The 20,548-nt window shown below is 30.8% G+C and overlaps 1 protein-coding gene across 2 annotated transcripts in view; it reads left to right on the top strand.

Moving 5' to 3' along the window:
- The first annotated feature begins 1,794 nt into the window (after positions 1–1,794).
- The window catches only part of pdlim5b (PDZ and LIM domain 5b), a 112,999-nt gene continuing 94,245 nt past the window's right edge, over positions 1,795–20,548 (top strand). For both annotated transcript variants that reach the window (XM_051121282.1, XM_051121281.1), the window contains exons 1-2: positions 1,795–1,944; positions 8,313–8,458. In XM_051121282.1, coding sequence (XP_050977239.1) covers positions 8,363–8,458 — 96 coding nt within the window. In that variant the 5' untranslated portion in view covers positions 1,795–1,944; positions 8,313–8,362. The remainder of the gene's footprint in view (positions 1,945–8,312; positions 8,459–20,548) is intronic.

Genomic DNA, 20,548 nt, shown 5'->3' with positions numbered 1-20,548 from the left:
GAATGAAGATCATGTGACTTTTACTGTAATCAGGACATTTTTCCACAGGGAGCAATATGGACAAAAATACCACTTTTGTATGAAAATCATTGTCTGCAGTGTTGTTTGTAGTAATGTTTGTCCAGTAGATGGCAGTATTTGACCACATTATTTAAACTAGCACTCTGAAGCTCACGGGTGAATCAGTTCGTCACTGAATTGAAATGATACAAAACAGATCTCACCTGATTACTGATAAGACACCGTTTGTACAAAACAAGACACAGTGGAGATTACCATCTAATGCTTTTGTTCTGAAACAAGTTACCGCTTGTTGTCATCAACTAGGAGGAATTTCTGGCATGCACATGCACTCCTATAAAAGCAGAGATGGGAAAAACTGACATCAGCTTGTGCTGAGACCGATCATTGTGTCACTAACACTGGCATGAGCCGGGCGTCTCCTGCATACGTCTCAAATGACATCATTTAGATTGTTACCTATGCAGGGCATGACCGCTTATTGTGAGACAGTTATTGTTAGTTAGTTGGAAAAATTAAATGACCTTTTTGATTGTTTGTTCTTAGAATTGACCACAGATATTATTACTGTAAATTATTTCCTCAGTTTCACAGCATCAGAGCTCATAAGTAATATTAATTATAAGTTAATGGCACCTTGACCAGTTTTGATGGGTTAATTTAGTGCAAATAAGTCATGGACTGTCTCTAAAGGATTAAAAGTGCTCTTGGCATCCAACCGAATGTATTTTTTGCCCAGTGTTCCCTGAATGATTATTTTAATCTTAGATTATTTGTGGCTACAGTGTTTCACAGTAAAAGATTTGTAGACAGACCAGTATTTTTGCTCATAAAACAGATTTAAATAATTCCTTATGCCTGACAATGATCATATTGTACAAGAAAACAAATGACCATTAAACTGTATTTCTTGTCGTATCTTATTATTTATATAAATATTATAAATATTATATATATATATATATATATATATATATATATATATATATATACTACCAGTCAAAAGTTTTTGAAGTCTCTTCTGCTCACCTGTCCTGCATTTATTTGATCCAAAATACAGCAAAAGCAGTAATATTAGTAATATAGAAGTTATAGAATTTAGTACTTTTATTTAGCATGGATGCTTTAAATTGATCAAAAGTGATGATAAAGACCTTTATAATGTTACAAAAGATTTCTATTTCAGTTCTATTCTTCTGAACTTTGTATTTATAAAAAAACCCCTGAAAAAATATTCAGCTGTTTTCAGCATAATAATAATAATAATAATAATTAATGTTTTTTGAGCAGCAAATCAGAATATTATAATGATTTCTGAAGTCATGTGACTGGAGTAATGATGCTAAAAATTCAGCTTTGAAATCACATGAATAAATTACATTTTAAAATATATTCAAATAGAAAATAGTTATTTTAAACAGAAAAAAAATATATTTATAAATTTCACTGTTTTTGCTGTACTTTGGATCAAATAAATACAGGCCTGGTGAGCAGAAGAGACAGCTTTAAAAAACATTAAAAATCTTACCGTTCAAAAATTTAGTGTAGTATATATTATATAACAATTTATTTTTTTTCTTTATCATTCTGCAATAAAAAAGCAAAAATAAAAATAAACACTGTTCCAAAATAATCTCGTGTAGACACTCATAAAACAAATGCAAATTTATTTGTGCTGTGCACAGAATTCGCAGGTAAAAGAAATGTTGTAAACGTATAAATCCTGTGTAGTGCTGTCAGACTTTCAGCCCATCCATCATCATGCCGGTGACGTCATCGCGTCAGTGCAGAGCGGAGGGAATTTCCTTCAGCGTGTGTTAAAGGGGCGGAAGTCAGTCAGACGCTCGGTTGAGTTTCAAAACTCGTTTTGTCTCTCCTCCTCACTCACAGTTGGACTCCACAGCGGCTCAGAGCAGCTCAGAGGTGAGTGACATGAACACGCGTGTCGGTGCGCTTTAAACGCGCCTTCTTGGAACTTTGCATGGACTCGGCGCGACAATGTAACAAATGAAGTTGACAGTGTTACAATTCGCGCGAAAGTAACTCGCTTTTAGCCTTTTACTCTGTTGCGAATTAAAGTTCCTGAAAGTTTCAAAAACGGATGTATGTCGTCAAAACCTTAATTATTAAAGGTGATGTTTACCAGTGGCTGTGGGTTCACTTTTAAGGGAGGAAGTTTAACGGTTCTTTATTTTTTTGTGCTGTGTCAGTTTTGAAAGGTAAAGTGGTTTGTGAATATTGTCCAATGAGGAAGTGGTTAACTGTTCATGTTTTCGTAAAGTTGCAAGAGGGTGTGACAATACAATGCTCGATAAGTAGATTTATCGCTAGTTGATCAATGGATATACTTGATAAGCTCTTGTGTAGATATTTGATTAGATTTATTTAAAATCTGTCAAGTGTAACTTTCAGGTGTCATTCTGCTGTCATTTTGTCCTTGAGAGCACAAGTTTTACATTTTTAATACATAACGTGAGCAAAGAGTGTGTTGATTTGTGCGCCAGTTTAGCAGTCTTCAGTGTGGGAATTTGAATGCATGTTGATGTAGTTTGCTCTAAAAGTGATGTTGCATGTCAAATAACAGACATGTGAAGCTCTTTATTGGCTTCAGTGTTTCATTAAGATCCTTTAACATCCATGCACTTCTAAAAATAAACATTCCCAATGGGTTTTTGCAGCAGTGCCATAGAAGAACCATTATGGCTCCTACTTGAGATCTAGAACTGTCATTTTCGTAGTGTAGAGAACATTTTAATAACATGAAAAGCCTTTGTGGTATAGAAGAGTTTGTCAACCATAGATGCCAACAAAGAATGGCTCTTTCAAGAAGTTTACTAAGCCATTCTTTGAAGAACTGTCCAAAAATGGACTGCTGGGGAATGACGCCTTTTAAGTGGATAATATAGGTTATGTTAGCTAACAAACATTTTAAATGCAGTATGAATGTAATTAGCAGTCATTTCATGTAATTTTGGTTGTTCTGAATGACTAACCAGTGAGTGACCTTAAGCAAGAAAGCGAGTAGTGTGCTTGCGTGCGTGTACGTACTATATTTTCATACAGAATTGTCCCCAGAAGTGAACTAAACTTGATGAAGCCTTCTTTAGGGACTTCTAGGGAAGTAGTCGATCAAAACCAGGATGAATGTAGGTGGAATTGAGATGCACTAAGACTTTACCAACCCCCCTCACCTTCCCATGCTATAGAGAGAATTGAGTCATTACAGACGGACGTGATCCAACACGCCCAACAGAACGGGAACAGGCGTCTCCGGTCTGCAGGTGATGCCTGTAGGAACTTCACCGTTGGGATTCTTCGATAATAAGTTGGTTATAGTCTAGTAAAACACAAGCACATTTTGTTCTGATGCATTCCTGTTGCATAAGAGCCAATGAAACGCAGGTAATCATTAGTTGGTCAGCGTTACAAAGCGCACCTGTGTTTTACAGGGAAGCATTCGCAGCTGACTAACCAAATTGGAACAGCGTCTGAGAATGTGTTTACGGGTCACTTTTTGCCATTTGTAGGTTCAGAGGTCAGACCTGTGTGGCTAAACATTAAACTGTTAAATGTTGCACTGAAAGTCCAGCCGTGTTAGAGCTTGTTTCTTTATGAGTTGGCGTAGTAAATTCCTAAATTGCCACCTATGGATTGGTGGCTCAACCCTGTCTACACACGCAGTGATTTAACGGCTGTCATGCGTGTGCTATTTTAGAGCTTGGATGAATGTAGAATTAGGTAATTCCTCCATTAAATGGAACTTTCCAGAAACTGGAAAATTATGCAGTTTTTGGCCAATATGATGTTTGGCCTTGATCTCAAGCTAAACAAAGGTTCTTTATTGGCATTGATGGTTCTATGAAGAACCTTTAACAACTTTTATGAGAACTGTTTATTGAAAAGTTCTTTGGGGAACAGAAAATGGTCTAAAAATGAAGGTTTGTTAAATGCAATGCTTTTATTGGGCGGCTGGTTACCAGGCTGTCCATTTTCCTGGGTGTGCCTTTGGTATCGCGTCGTGCCCGTCATCGAGCAGCCTGGCGCCATGAGAAAGCCAACTGTGACTGACAGATCAGTGGAAAGGATTGCTGGTGTTTACTCAGTTTTAGCTCATATGGTGACTGACATGTTAACAGGGTTTGTACAAGGTGCTTAAAGAACTTGAGTTTGACTTTTTGAAATTTAAGGCCTGAAAAACCCTCGAAAATGGCAATATTCCTGAAGAGGTACTTGAAAAGTGCTTGATAATGTATCTGTAAAGTAAGTGTTTCAATTTGTCAATAAGCAAATATCTCTTCATGCAAGATTCACTCTCAAACATAACACTTGTTGCTTATTTCAGTTAATGTCAAAAAAACAATCAAGCTAAGCAAGTAGTAGTACTGTCAGTGTCATGTAAACTTGGCTGAAGATGTGAAAAGAGGAACAGATGAATAAAATCAGTTGAGTCATTTACGCTGGAACCGCTCTGATTGTTTCAAACTCATGACTTCGATTATTCATTTCAAGCGATTCACTAGCAAAAACCAGATCAAATTCAACATTACTTGTAGCAATTTTAAAAAAGCACATAGTGATGGCTGAAATGGAGCTTTTCGAAACTTAGAATCAGCTAAACCATTGCATTGCAAAATGATTCACTGTTTCGACGCTCTTCAGTCGCTATCGCAAATCATTTGTTTCAGATCAGGACTTCAATTTGTCTATTGTGAATCATTTGATTTAGATTGGAATGGGTTTGTGAATCATTTCGCGAATTGAAGTGTTCAAATCGAATGTTTCGCAATACGCGATTTGAAGTCCCAATCTAAATCAAATGATTCATGATCCACACTCCGAGTCCTGATCTGGTCCTGATGGTTTGCGAATTATTATTCAGATTGTGACTTCATAGTGTGGATCGCGAATCATTTGATTTAAATGAACTTTGGGGTTTGTGAATCTTTTGCTTTAGACTGGAACTTCAGAGAACAGATCGTGAATCACTTGATTCAGATCGGAACAAATGAGTGGGTTCGTGAATCTTTTGCTATAGACCGGAACTTCAGAGCGTGGATTGTGAATCGTTTAATTCAGATAGGAATTTGTTGCATGTTCGCAAATCATTTGATTTAGATCAGAACTTCGGAGCGGGTTCGTGAATCTTTTGCTTTAGATCGGAATTTGGGAGCGGGTTTGTGAATCATTTGATTTAGATCGGGACTTTGGAGCGTGGATTTTGAATCATTTGATTCAGAGCAGGACTTTTGTTGCGGGTTCTTGAATCTTTTGCTTTAGATCAGAACTTTGGGGCAGGTTTGTGAATCATTTGATTTAGATCGGAGCTTTGGAGCGGGTTTGTGAATCATTTGATTCAGATCGGGACTTTGTTGTGGGTTCGTGAAGCATTTGTTTATTATCAGGATATTAAAGCGATTTTGTGAATCTTATTTTTTTTTTCTTAAACAGTAGAAAACATTAAACTATTAAGGCAGTACAGTTATAAAACAAAACAAAGAAAAAAGAAAGTATACACAAATACAAATCCCTTAAGAAAATTAACCGTGGTTTTACTATAGTAAAAGTGTAGTATACTTTGTAATAGCAGTAATACTTCACATATGTGTGCTTCACTTTATTTTTCCAATTTTATCATTGTATATATTTATTTATCTATTTTTTTTTTTTTTTTTTTAGAATTTGAAAGAGAAGACATACGAGAAGTCCTTGAAAACTAAAAAAAAGTTGTGGAATTTCATTTTACAGTATCTGTGGTTACCACTTGTTTATAGTTTAAAAGTTTTGTTTTGTATTCAACTGGGCACGTTTCAAAATCAAAAGTAGCTAATTTCCATTATTATGCTCTGAAAATATCCTCGCCCTCAGGTCATTCAACTTTAGGAGTTTGTTTCAGATTTGGAGAAAGGTAACATTCCATTACTTGCTCACCAATGGATGTAAATGGGTGCCGTCAGAATGAGTCTCAAAACATCACAATAATCCACACCACTCTTGACAAGCCAAAAGCTTTGTATTTGTAAGAAACAATCCATCTTTAAGACAACTAAATTGCGAGTCCATAATCCATAATAACGCTTCCTCCAGTGAAAAAGTGGTCTGGTCTGAATCAGGAGAGAAATCAAGCACCGTTTATGAGCCAAAAAAGTCTAAAACGGCTCTAAACAAATATGTGGATGGATTTTGATGTGCGTTAACAAGAAGTTTGCCGACTTTTTATGGCTAATAGACACGGACTAAACGTCTGCAAGGAGTATTTGAAGAAGCTCTGCTTATCATGTTATTCTGACTCCGTCTGAGTCACAACAGTATTGTTGATCTAGACCAGATAAGATGAGCAAATGTACCCGTTAGAAAGCCTTTGTGACAAACACAACCCTCTTCGCTTCAGGCATGGAAAATCGCTTGATTCATTCTATTCGGGATGTTCTCAATACATGTTCTCAATAACCGCACCCTTAGCGCTTCCAGAGGAACTGCTGTCAAAAGAGCGTTGCATCAGCTCCAGTGACTCAACAGTTACTCAATAGTCACAGACACAACATGTTGCATCTTTTGACGTTCGTGTTCTCATTCCATGCATTGCTGGTATTCGGTTATTAAATAGAATGACAATGTTGGGGTTATACAGTGCGTGTTGTGATCTGGATAGTTCACTGGCTTTCCGTAGCCCTCGTCTTTCCGTACGTCTAATAACAGAGAATGGAAAATCCAGTGTGATGCATAAATAAACGTCAGGGATCGGTTTTGAGGATGTGGAACCAGGTTTAGACGTCCTTAGTTAGCGACATAAAGTGAAGGAGAAGAGCAGGTGAACAACGAAGCATCGTGTTGTGGGACATTCCTGAGCGAGACCCCCTACAGTCTAATCCGTTCCTCTGGAATGTTTCTGTTTGGCTTGTGCTGGATTTTACTTGGGTTTTACCTCACTGACAACTGCACGCTCACCCGTAAGCTCTTAAAATACTCGCCCATGCACAGCAAGATTCCCCCGTCCCGTCACGTTTATATAAATAGCCGTTGCTCTTTTGTTTTATCTGTACTTGTGAGATAAGTTTGGACTATGAACCAACTTGTCCCTGGATTTATTTAGAAACCTGTAACATTTTCCAGATCAATCAGTTGCACGGGTTAAGCTGAGCTGTTGTTTTCTTTTTGTCTGTTACAGATAAAAAAAAATATTGGATTTTGTTTATTTTCTAGGCTTGTTTTTTATATACGTGTGTGTGTTTGTTTGTAACATACATATATTAGTTTATTTTTGTTTGCTTGCTTATTTGCTTATATTAATGTATTTATATTTTTTCTTTGTTTTTTATCTGTTTGTTTGCTTATATATTTATTTTTTTGCTTTTATTTTTATTTATATATCTTTCTTGTTTTTTCAGTTTATAGAAATTGACATTTGTTATCATTTCCTTGCTTATTTATTCATTTATTTGTCATATATATATATATATATATATATATATAAAATAAATAAAATATATAATGTAAATATATAATAAAAACAAATATATAACGCATATTATATATATTTGTTTTTGGTTGTGTGCTTATGTTTGTATTTATTTGCTTATTTGTTTGCTTTTATTTTTTATTTATTTGACTTTTTTGTTATCTTTTGTTTTGCTTATTCATTTATTTGTCATTATTTCTTTGCTTATATTATTTTCTGTTTTTTTTTCTTCATTTGCTTTTCTTGTTTGTTTGCAGTTGTGTATTTATATATTTGCTTATATTAATGTGTTTATATTTTCTCTGTTTACTCTATTTTGTTCTTGTTTGCTTATTTATTTTATATTTATTTTGTGTGTTTACTTTTATATATTTATTTCTTTTTTGCTTTATTTAAATCAACATTTTTGATTATCATTTGTTTTGCTTATTTATTCATTTATTAGTTATTATTTCTGTGTTTGCTTATATATTTGTATTTTTTCTTCATTTGCATTTTTTTTATTCTTTGTTAGTTTATTTTTTGTCCGCATTTATTTATTTATTTTATTTAATGTATTTATGTTTTTCTTTGTTTGCTTAATTTTGTCTTTTTATGCTTATTTTTATATATATATATATATATATATATATATATATATATATATATATATATATATATATAAAAAAAAACACCTATAGACACATACAATGGGTATTAACTGATTAGTATTGCAAAATGATGTGTTTAGGTGTCAAAGGAGTCAGTAGATCATGTTTTGTTTCTGCATGACCTGTGACCTTTACTGTGTGTTCCACTGAAACAACAACAACAAGTGTTTGCTGTCATTTCCCAGGCTGTGAATTGGACTTTTTGGCAGTACCCACGACAGCGACCCGCTCCACCATGAGTAACTACAGCGTGTCCTTGATCGGACCTTCACCCTGGGGCTTCAGACTTCAGGGTGGCAAGGACTTCAGCATGCCGCTCACCATCTCCAAAGTGAGTGTCTCCTTCATCATGTCATGTCAAAACTTTAAATGTCACTGATAGGTGCATGAGAGACATATTGTTCTTTTTGGATCTGTGCATCCTCAGCATGTTGTTCAGCACATGCTATCAAGCTGTTCGGTGATGATTGATGATGATGGACTTTGTGTTGCTCAGAACTATTGGCATCTCTGCTTTACTCTAGCTGTCTATCCTGTCATCAGTAGGGACGGGTCGTTCTTGAACGATTTGTTCATTTTGAGCGAATCTTTAATATGACTCGGGAAGAACGAGTCGTCTCAGGGAGGGATTCATTCAGTCGTGCATGTGCAACATCCTGTTAGGTTCTGTACTGGAATTAGTTCACCTGTTTCGAGTCTTTTTAAATTACATTTTAAAATATATTCAAATAGAAAACAGTTATTTTAAATAGTAAAAATATTTCACAATATTACTGCTTTTGCTGTATCTTACTGTTCAAAAACGTTCGACTGGTAGTGTAGTTTTTTTTTTTTAGTTTTTTTTTTGTTCCATTTCTTTTCCTGCTTACTTTTTTTTTATTGTTATAATGTACATTTGCCATCTCATTTTCGTTATCTTTGACAAAAAATGTAAAATATCATTTGAGGATATTGCTTTTAATATGGCGCTTGTACGACAGTGCTTGCATGAACTCAGAAATTGCTGGTAAATTTCACAAATAGTAGAAAGAGCAAGTAAATGGATAAAATGATGGATAAGATAAATAAAATTTTGACATTTTTACATTTAACAAAAACAATGAAAATATCCAATAAATTTAGTAAATATTTTTTATGTTCAGTGATTTTATTATTTTTTTTTTATTTTAATTAAATATATATATTTTTTTTTTGTTTGTTTGTTTGTTTGTTTTTTGCATTTTTAGTTATTATTGCCTGTTTAATTGGATTATTTTTTTAAAAAATCACCAGTTTTTCGTGCTTCAAAAAACATTTTTGTCAGTAATTGTGTTTACTAGATTAACACTTCTTGGGCTTTTGGTTAATTTTAAGGCTACAGTTCAGTAATTTTATTATTTTTTGATTTTAACTAAATACATTTTAAAAATAAAATAAATAATTGTTTTTTTGCATTTTTAGTGATGTATTGCCTGTTTAATTGGATTATTTAAAATATATATTTGTTCTTCAAATTTTTCCTGCTTACATTTTCAAAAATCTTGATAATTTCAATAAATAGCTAAAATTATTACATGAAATACCATAAGAATAAATAATAAATAAGTAAATAAATGTATGCGCTTGTATGACAGTGCTTGCATGAACTTAGAAATGGCTGAAATTTCACAAATAGTAGAAACAAGTAAAGGGATAAAATGATGGATAAGATAAGTAAAATTTTGACATTTTTACATTTTAACAAAAGCAATGAAAATGTCAATTTTTATGTTCAGTAATTGTATTATTATTTTTATTTTTTTTATTTTAGTTAAATATTACAACTTTTTCTGCATTTTAGTTATTTATTACCTGTTTAATTGGATTATTTTAAAAAAATCTTTTTTTTCCCCCTGCTTGCATTTACAAAAATCAAAGAACTTGTCATCAGATAACATTTTTGTCAGTAATTTTATTTATTAGATTAACACTTCTTGGGTTTTCAGTTAATTTTAAGGCTACTGGCAACGCAAACTTTCTGCCGGTGGTTTTTATTTTTTATTGCACGAACTGTTTCAGAAAACGTCACATTATGGCCGTAAAACAAGTTGCGGTCTCCGTTGCATATTGACTCAAATTTTAAAATATTTTAAAATATATACATTTAACAAAAGCAATGAAAGTATCCATTAAATTTAGTACATATTTTTATGTTCAGTAATTTTATAAAATTTTTATTTTAATTAAATATTTAATTATTATTATTATTATTATTATTATTATTATTATTTATTTATTTTATTACTTTTTTTTTTTTTTTGCATTTTAAGTTATTTATTGCCTGTTTAATTGGATTATTTAAAAAAAGAATCCTGCTTGCATTTTCAAAAATCAAAACTTTTCATCAGCTAACATTTTTGTCAGAAATTTTGTTTACTGGATTAACACTTGTTGGGCTTTTGGTTAATTTTAAGGCTACATTTCAGTAATTTTGTTTTATTTTATGTTTTTAATTAAATACATTTTTTTAAATAAAATAAATATATATATATTTTGCATTATTAGTTATTTATTGTCTGTTTAATTGGATTATTTAAAAAAATATATTTGTTTCTTCTTATTTTTTTCCTGCGTGCATTTACAAAAATCGAAGAACTTGTCATCAGCTAACATTTTTGTCAGTAATTTTGTGTACTAGATTAACACTTCTTGGGCTTCTGGTTAATTTTAAGACTACTGGCAACGCAAACTTTCCCTCAGCTCCGACCGCACTCTGGTCACGTCAATCCAGTAAATTTCCAATGGATAAACTCAAGTCTGCCTGCGGTTTTTATTTTTTATTGCACAAACTGTTTCACAAGACGTCACATTATGGCCGTAAAACAAGTTGCGGTCTCAAATTGACTCAAATTTTAAAATATCATTCGAGGATATTGCTTTTAATACGGCACTTTAGAGGTTGTATTACCAAAGGATTTCCACCAGGAAAAACGGCATCTGTTTGAGGCCACAGGAAACGCAGATTGTCCAAGTAAGATGCAAAGTTAACGTGTTTGGTTGCCAGATATATATTTTTGCTGCAAAGCCGCTCCAAGAAAACCTCACCCGTCGGTTCTGCTTAAACGCAAGCCATCTGGATCATTTATTTAGCTTATTTCCCGTTGATCTTTGGTGAACGGCCCCCAAGTGCACGTCTCTCACCTGGCCTCCGCATGCAACACGGGCCTCGGAGGGACGTTATGTATCATCTGCGATGGAGTTGGATCTGTCTGCAGGTTTGCACAGGAGCTCAAGTGCGCCAGCTGCACTCTTAACACTCAAACGGAGACTTTAAACCCCCTGGACGAGGCACGGTTGTAAATCTGAGCTCAGCTTTGGCAGGCGCGTCGAGCGAGGAGATGCTGGCATGGATGCTTAGAGCCGATTGAGTGCAGCGACCGTATTTCTGGGCGATTTGGTACAGGCACATCCACGGCTCGAGTGCGTTTAATAGATACTGACGGGAGCGGAAACTGGATGTTGAGATATGAGGATGTATGTGTCTTGTTATCTGGGCTTCACCACAAAAGCAGACCTTTTATGGGCCAGACGATTGACTGTCCACTGCGCACCGAGTGGAAAGAGCGGCCTTGTGTGCAATGAACGCATTGCGTAATGACCGAAGAGAGGTGGATTGAGATCTGAGCACCCACAGTTCACCCTAAAAATGATCATTCTGTCAGCATTTACTCTCCTCATGCCGTTAAAAACCTGTACACTCTCAGAAAATAAGGTACTGTACTGTATTTACAACTGAATGATACATTTCATTACCTTGAAGATACATATTAGTATTTAAAAGGTGCATATGTGACCCTGGACCACAAAACCAGTCATAAGAGTCCATTTTTTGAAATGATAGATTTATGCATCATCTGAAAGTTGAATAAATAAGCTTTCCATTGATGTATGGATGGTTAGGATGAAGATGTGAGATCTGAGGGTGCAAAAAAATCTGAATATTGAGAAAATCACTTTTAAAGTTGTCCAGTTGAAGTACTTAGCAATGCATAAATTAAGGTTTGATATATTTACGGTAGGAAATTTATAAAATATCTTCGTGGAACATGATCTTTACTTAATATCCTGATGATTTTTTGCGCTACTCTGCTAGGTTTTGTGGTCCTGGGTCACATATATTAGTACCTAATTAGTAGGTAGAATTTTTATTCTGTTGAAAATATGCTTTAAGTTCAGTTAGTATTTTGTCATACTCCTTTATTTTAATTTTGTTTTAAATGAAATATTTTTTTTTATAATATAATATCATATAATATCATATAATATAATATCATATCATATAATATCATATAATATAATATTTAGAATATTCTATTCTAAATATAACGGGCCAGTAAGAGTTTTTCTTTTAAAAGAAATTAATGCTTTTATTCATCAAGGATGCATTAAATCGATCAAAAGTTTCAGTAAAGAAATGTATAATTTTTACATTTATAATTTTTATTCAAATTTGTATTTAAATTTAGTCACATTTTTATTCTGTCGAGACTATCTTTTAAATTTAGTTAATATTTTGTCATACTCATTTATTTTATTCATTTTTATTTTAATTAAATATACTTTATGTAATATAATATCATATAATATAATATAATATAATATAATATAATATAATATAATAATTTATTGTTGTTTGGGGTCAGTAAGAGTTTTTTTCTTCTTTAAGAAATTAATGCTTTTATTAATCAAGGATGCATTAATTTGATCAAAATTGGCAGTGAAGACATTTATAATGTTATAATGTACAATTTTCTAAATGTTATAATGTTCTTTAGAACTTTCTATTCATCTGTGAATCTTGAAAAATAAAGTGTCACAGTTTCCACAAAAATATTGGGCAGAATCAGAAATGATCGTTGTGACACTAAAAACTGGAATAATGATGCTAAAAATCAGCTTTGATCGCAGAAATAAATTACATTACATAACATAGATTAACATAGAAACAGGTGTTTGAATTCTAATACAATTTCTTAATATTTGTTGTATTTTGTGATCAAATAAATGCAGATTTATTAGTATTAGTATTATTAGTATTAGTATTATTTTTGTAAGTTAGGGGAAATAAAAATGAATATAGTTTAAAAATAAATAAATAAATAAATAAATATATTTATATATAAAAAACAAAGTTAATACTTAACTAAAATTATTACATGAAATACTGCAATAATAAACGTGTGTATATATAATTACATTTTAAATAAATAATAAAATTAATAAAATTACATGAAATAATAGTTCAAAATAAATAATAAATGAAAGAAAATGAATAAATAACTAAACTCATACATAAAATATATACATGAAATATCACAAAAACAAACAGCTAAATGAAATATACATAAATAATAAATTACAATCAAATATTAGTAATAAAATAAATAAATAAATAAATACATAAAACCAAATGAACAGATAACTAAAATAAAAAGTCTTAAACAAATAAATAAATAAAACCAACAAACATGGAGTTGTTATAAAAAGTTGAAATAACATAATATAATTATATTTTTCTTTTCAGTCTTGTCTTCTATTTTTATTCTTTTATGTCCACATTGTTTATATATAGGTCACGATGCACATTTTTTCCCTCTCATCTCATTTTGTCATCAGTAACACAATCAAAAACCCTTTATCAGTACACATTTAGTCAGTCATTTCGCTAATGCTGGCTCTCGCCTGCTCTCATCCGGCCTGTGATAAGCGCGGATGGATTGATGGATTATCTGCAGTGGGTATTAATAGTCCTGTGAATGTTTCAGAAGGGGTTCGCGGTGAACCGTCGTCCACCCGTTTGAAGCGGTCTTGTGCCTGTGGGACACGTGGAGCCGTGCGAGCCGGACCGTGACGCTCTCGAGCGCTGCCCACCACAGCAAAGCTCCTGTGGGAGATAATGGCACTTCCTGTCAGAGGAAGTTATTTATACTCTCCGGGCAGCTGCGAGAGGAAGACGGAGCGACTGACACCGGCGGTTTAATCTGCAGTGGAAAGCTGTGGAACGAGATCTGTCCGATCCCTTATTTGGTACGGTCGCTTTTCAGCTCGGGGGAAAATCATCTCAGGTTCATTTTGATTCATGCAGAACCGTTTTCCTCTTACATCACACTTTCTCATGCCAGCCGGGCGAGCGTCCGCACGGGTCGCTGGAGCCGCACCCTGGATGTGTCGAGGCCTGAAGCGCATGCCGCAGTCGCACAAACCCACTTTACGAGTGCGAGGCCGAGCCAAAACTGCTGCTTGAGTTGCAGAAAGTACGGATGTCATGAATGCTTTGGGCTCGTACTAATTGTGTAAACCCATCTGCCCGTGCTTAAGAGGATCGAGTGACTTTTGCTGATCAGACACAGTGGGTAGTGAATGATGTTAGCCAGCTTTTTGTAACAAATTAATTTGTTTTTTATTTGTTTGTATGCTTGCTTGGTTTGTTTTTGTTTAATTAATTTTTTTTTATTATTTATTTTTAATTGAATAAACATGCAAATCATTACATAATTGATCTGGCCTTACTTAAGAGTATTGAGTAACTTTTTGCTGATCACACCCAGTGGCTAGTGAATGCTTTTTTTTTTTTTTTTTTTTTTTTTTGAATTTGTATTTTATTATTTATTTATTTATTTAATTTGTCTTTTTTTGTGGTATTTCATTTAATAATTTTAATTATTTATTAATTTTGTGTATTTATTTATTTTAAAATATTATTTAATGTAATTTTATTATTTATTTATTGATAATTTGTTATTTGTTGGTTTATTATTATTATTATTATTATTATTATTATTATTATTATTATTATTATTATTATTAATTATTATTATTATATATCTTTTTATTTATGGTTTATTTATTGATTTCTTTTTTTTTATAACAACTCCTTGTTTGCTTGTTTGTTTGTTGTAATTAAGACTTTTTTGTTCGAGTAATTAATTAATTTTGTTTTATTTATTTGTTTATATTAATATTTAATTGTATTTTATTATTTATTTATTTAATTTGTCTTTTTGTGGTATTTCATTTAATAATTTTAGTTATTTATTAATTTTGTGTATTTATTTTTAAATATTATTTAATGTAACTTTATTCTTTATTTATTGATCATTTGTTATTTGTTTGTTGTTGTTGTTGTTATTATTATTATTATTATTATTATTATTATATTTACCTTTTTGTTTATGGTTTGATTTCTTTTTAATTATTTTAATTCAACTTTTTTTATAACAGCTCCTTGTTTGTTTGTTTTTTATCATGACTTTTTATTTTAATCTTTATTTATTTATTTTTAAAGTAATATTTAATTGTATTATATTCATGTTTAATTTGTCTGCTTGTTTTTTGTGGTATTTCATTTAATCTTAGTTGTTAATTGTTTTATTTATTTTTTTATTTATAAATTATTTAACGTAATTGTATTATTTATTTATTAATAATTTTATTTGTTATCCGCTTAGTGCATTCATTTATTTATTTATTTATTTATTTATTTTACCTTTTTTAATGGTTTATTTATTGATTTGTGTTTGTTAATTGAACATTTTATAACAACTTGTTTGTTTTATTTTTTATTTATTCGTTTAACTTTTTTATTTTAGTTATTTATTAACTTTTTTTATTTATTAATTTTTAAAAAATATATTTAATTGTATTTTATTATTTATGTTTAACTTATCTGTGGTATTTCATTTAAAAATTTTATTTATTTTTTACTTGTGGTTTATTTATTTATTTTTAAATATTATTTAATGTTGTTTTATTATTTATTTTTTAATAATTATTTTGTTATTTATTTAGTGTATTTTTACCTTTTTATTTTGTATTATTTATTGATTTGTGTGTTCAATAATTATTCATTTTAATTACTTTTTATTTTTAAATTATTATTTAAATTATTTTATTAGTTATTTAGTAATTTAATTTGTTTGTTTGGTGTGTTTATTATTTTTTTTCTTTTACCTTTTTATTTGCTTATTTATTGATTTGTGCATTCAATAATTATTTATTCTAGTTACTTTTTTGTTATAACAACTCATTTTTTATTTATTACTTTATTTGGTTTTTTATTTTTTTTTAATTGTATTTATTTGTTTGTTTGTTTCATTATTTTTTATTTATGTATTTAGTTAAATTTTATTTATTTATCCTCTAATTGAACAATAGTGCAGTGAAATTAGTCCGCCCTTACTTACAGTATTGAGGGATATCACCTGGGTATCGGAGATGTTTTTAGAGAAACTAAATACGGTTTTCTGCATCTTCTGTTTGGTTCTTTGATTTATTACCCATCAGAACATGAAAGCTGAAGGCGTTGGGACATAAAACAGTACAACTCAGTCACTGTCAACTCGAGTAACACGACTCTCGTGTAAGACTTCTGAAAGAATTAAAGTGTGACAGCGAATCTTGTTGTGAAAGTCAAACCTTCTCACTGACTTTCAGAAGAGGTTAATGGATATTCTCTTGATTTGTCCTCCTGTAAAGCGTTCCCGTCAATAAAGCGAGCGCTGACGGCTGGATTCGGTCGGATCAGTCACGTCGCATCAGCGTTTCGTCGTCTTGATCCGGCCTGGACGCTGCCTCCGGTTTCCCAGCGTGCCTCGTCATCTTTGTCATCCGGGAGCCTGCTGTTAATCTCATCGCTCGCTGGAGGTTGAGACGGCAGCTGCCCGTGTTGCTTTTGGAGCGACGGTGGAGTGTTGATATTGTCGTGATCACGGGCCAGACCTTCCCCACACAGACGCCTTTGTGTGCTTTGAGTCCCGGAGTCTGGGATGGGCTCTTTCACAGATGCGTAAGGTCACAAGCGTACTTTATGAATGCTTGCTCACAACGCTGCAAGCATGCAGGCGTGTTCTACATACTTCACATGCATTCCTGCATTACTGTGGCAAGAGCAAACCTCAGTAATCGAAGGAATTAAGATACACGGTTTATAATCAGATCTGTAACATCAACCTTGGAGCAACAGATTATGCTGAGCAAATTAATGTTCTGCGTTATGAATTGAGTTCTGGATTTAAAATATTTGTATATATATTTGTATATATTGTAATTTTTTTTTTTTTTATAAAGTTATAAAAATATAACATGAAACTATAATAATTATAAAAATATAAAAAAAGTTTTATAACTTAAGTTTTATATACTGTATAAAAACATTTGTCTGTGTGTAATTTTATTAAAACAATTGCATGTTTTTTCATTATACAATATATGTAATTTTTCTGTAATATAATTTTGCACTAAATTAAAATATATAAATTACTTTTTTCATAAATTTAGTTCACATTTATATGAACTAAATTTATAATTTTAAAATAAGACATTCAAACGTCTGTTTTTATTTTATTTATTTTTAATTTTTTTTTTTATAAATTAAGTTTAAATTTGTTTATATACATTTACAAGCATGCGACTACGTATTTTATATATAACATTTTATATCGCGTATAGAAAATCATTTATGTGTGTAATTTTATTTAAACAGTTACATATGTTTTTACATTATACAATATATATATATTTTTTTATAATATTGTAGTATATTAAAATGTATAAATTAATTTAGTTTAAATATCTTTATAAAAATATCTAAATATATTAACAATAGCATATTTTATATAGTATATAAAACATGTATTTAAGTAAAAAAAAAAATTATATTTTTATATGTATTATAGCTTTATTGTTGCATTTTTATAACTTTATAAAATATTATAAATCTTTGTTTATTTATTAAAATGTATGCATTTCTATTTATATAATAAAATGAAATATAAAATCAAATCAAATATAAAATAAAATTAAACCAACTTTAACTTAAAAATATTTTATTTATTTATTTATTTATTTATTTGTTTATTATTTTTTTAATCATCAAATTAAACTAAAAGAAAAACTGAAACTAAAACTAAAACCACACAAAAAAAACTTTAGTTGGAAAAAAAATTATATTTTTTAGTTTTGTTTTCTGTCTCTTTTTTTTTTATATTGTCTTTTTTGTATTTTTGATTTTAAGGTTTTAGTAATTTTGCTTTTTATTTATTTATTTATTTATTAGTTTTGTAAACATCACATTAAACTAAAACAAAAACTGAAACTGCAAAATAGACCAACCTTAACTTTAAAATATATTTTTTTCTTGTATTTTTAATAATTATTATTATTATTATTATTATTATTATTTTTATTATTATTGTTTTTTTTTTTGGTGTAGTCTCTCTTGTGTATTTTGATTTTAAGATTTTACTAATTGTGCTTTATTTATTTATTTGTAAACATCATGTTAAAGAAAATAGCTTTATAAAATATTTAAATATTTATAAATAAATAATCTTTCTATTTATATATTAAAATTCATGCATTGTACAACACACAAAATGTTTTTATAAATTTATAAATCTTTATTTTTATATAAAAAGTCATGCATTGTACAACACACGTGTGTGTATCTATATAATTTTTTTATTTGATTTATATTTTTTTTAACTTTAAAAAATATTTATTTATAAATAAATAATAATTATATATGTCTTATACATGTCTTTTATATAAAAAGCAAATAGTTGCAAAAAAATGCATTTTATTTATATACACAGGTGTATATAATTGTATACAGTCGTTTGTAGTCGACATATTTACATTAAGTATGTTTTACGCTTAAGGCACAAAGTGCTAAAGTCGTGTGTGATGTGGTAAGGATGTGTTCTGTCATTAGTTTCCTGTGCTTTACATGAGTGTGTCCTTCTGATTACGGCCTTACACAAGACGAAACCCTGCAGCAGGTGCTGAATCAGAGCGGAGCCGCTCATCTGCGTTTGATTTAACATGTGCTGAGAGTGTAGATCAACTAAACCTCCAGACGAAACACTTGCTCCGAATCGCTCAGAGCCTTTGTTCTGTGTGTAATTGTTTCCGTTAATAACGAAAACTCGACGCTGCGGGGAAGGCGCTGGAGTTTGCTTTGTTTCTTTGGTGGAGTAACAGATGCATCTTGGGAGGATTTTTCTCAATGCGGCCGTGAACCGATTTATCAACGTGAAAATTTGTGTTCTTTCCTCTTGTTCTTAGACGAAACACTAACGCTCTATTTTGAGAGCTTAGAAGAATGTCTGCGTAAAACGTTCGCTCCGATTTCCTCGTAATATTTGTTTGTCCGTGGCCTTTCCGAGTCGTTTGGCCTTCAGATGTGGGAGGGATCCGGCTTGACGTGGGGAACGCGATGGTTTATTTGGTCTGATTTTAAGCAGAGCCGTTAAAACGCCATAAATAATGTGTGCGGTGACAGGAATGCTTTATCAGGGGAGCTGGTTATCTGGAACTGCTGTGAGGAAAAGCCAAAATCATCCAAACGTACCAGCCACTTCAGCTTTCCGTTATGTTGGATGTCACTCATCATGCCGTTGTTTAAAATAAAAGGCGTTTAACACCAAACATGTACATTTCGCCCAGATTAAAGCTATAAATCACTTGGAGGCTTTTCGTTAGCTGTCTTTTGTGGATAGTTGTGCATAATTAGTGAAGTGTGTGTTTGTTCAAATGGTGCTGCGAACGATCATGATTGATTTTGTTGACACGAAATGCATGATGTCAACGTAAGCAGTTGATTAGTGAATTTCAGGACTGGTCATGTCGTCTGCAGGGTTAATATAGTTAACTAAAACTTATTTACACTTCAGAAAATTCATTTTAAAATGTGCTTATTTTGTAAACATCAAATTAAACTAAAAGAAAAACTGAAACCGAAACTAAAACTAAAACCACAAAAAAACTTTACTTGAATAATAAAATAAAATAAAATAAAATGAACAAACAAACCTTATATTAAAAAAATATATTTATGTTTAGATTATTTCTCTGTTTAATTGTCTCTTTTTTTTTTTTTGTATTTTGATGTTAAAGTTTCAGTAATGTTGCTTATTTTGTAAACATTAAATTAAACTAAAAGAAAAACTGAAACTAAAACCCAAAAAAGTTTGCTTAAATGAAATGAAATGAAATGAAATAAAATGAACAAACAAACCTTAACTTTATGTATTTAGTTATGTTTAGATTATTTCTCTTTTTTTAATTCTCTTTTTTTTGTATTTTGATGTTAAAGTTTTAGTAATTTTGCTTATTTTGTAAACATCAAATTAAACTAAAAGAAAAACTGAAACTAAAACTAAAACAAAAAAAAAAACTGTGTAACTAAATAAGTAAATAAATAAACAAACAAACCAAATTTAACTTAAAATATATATTTTCATTTTTTTTATTTTTTGTTTTTGTGTTAAGGTTTAGTAATTTTGCTTATGTATTTATTTTTGTAAACATCACGTTAAACTAATAGGAAAAACTGAAACTAAAACCACAAAAAAAATTTACTTGAAAAAACTAAATTAAATAATTAAATGCATAAATAAACCAA

Source organism: Labeo rohita, chromosome 10, assembly GCF_022985175.1.
Source record: "Labeo rohita strain BAU-BD-2019 chromosome 10, IGBB_LRoh.1.0, whole genome shotgun sequence".
Classification (NCBI taxonomy): domain Eukaryota; kingdom Metazoa; phylum Chordata; class Actinopteri; order Cypriniformes; family Cyprinidae; genus Labeo; species Labeo rohita.
Note: the sequence above shows the minus strand (reverse complement) of the source record. Positions and strands in the feature narration are given on the sequence as shown.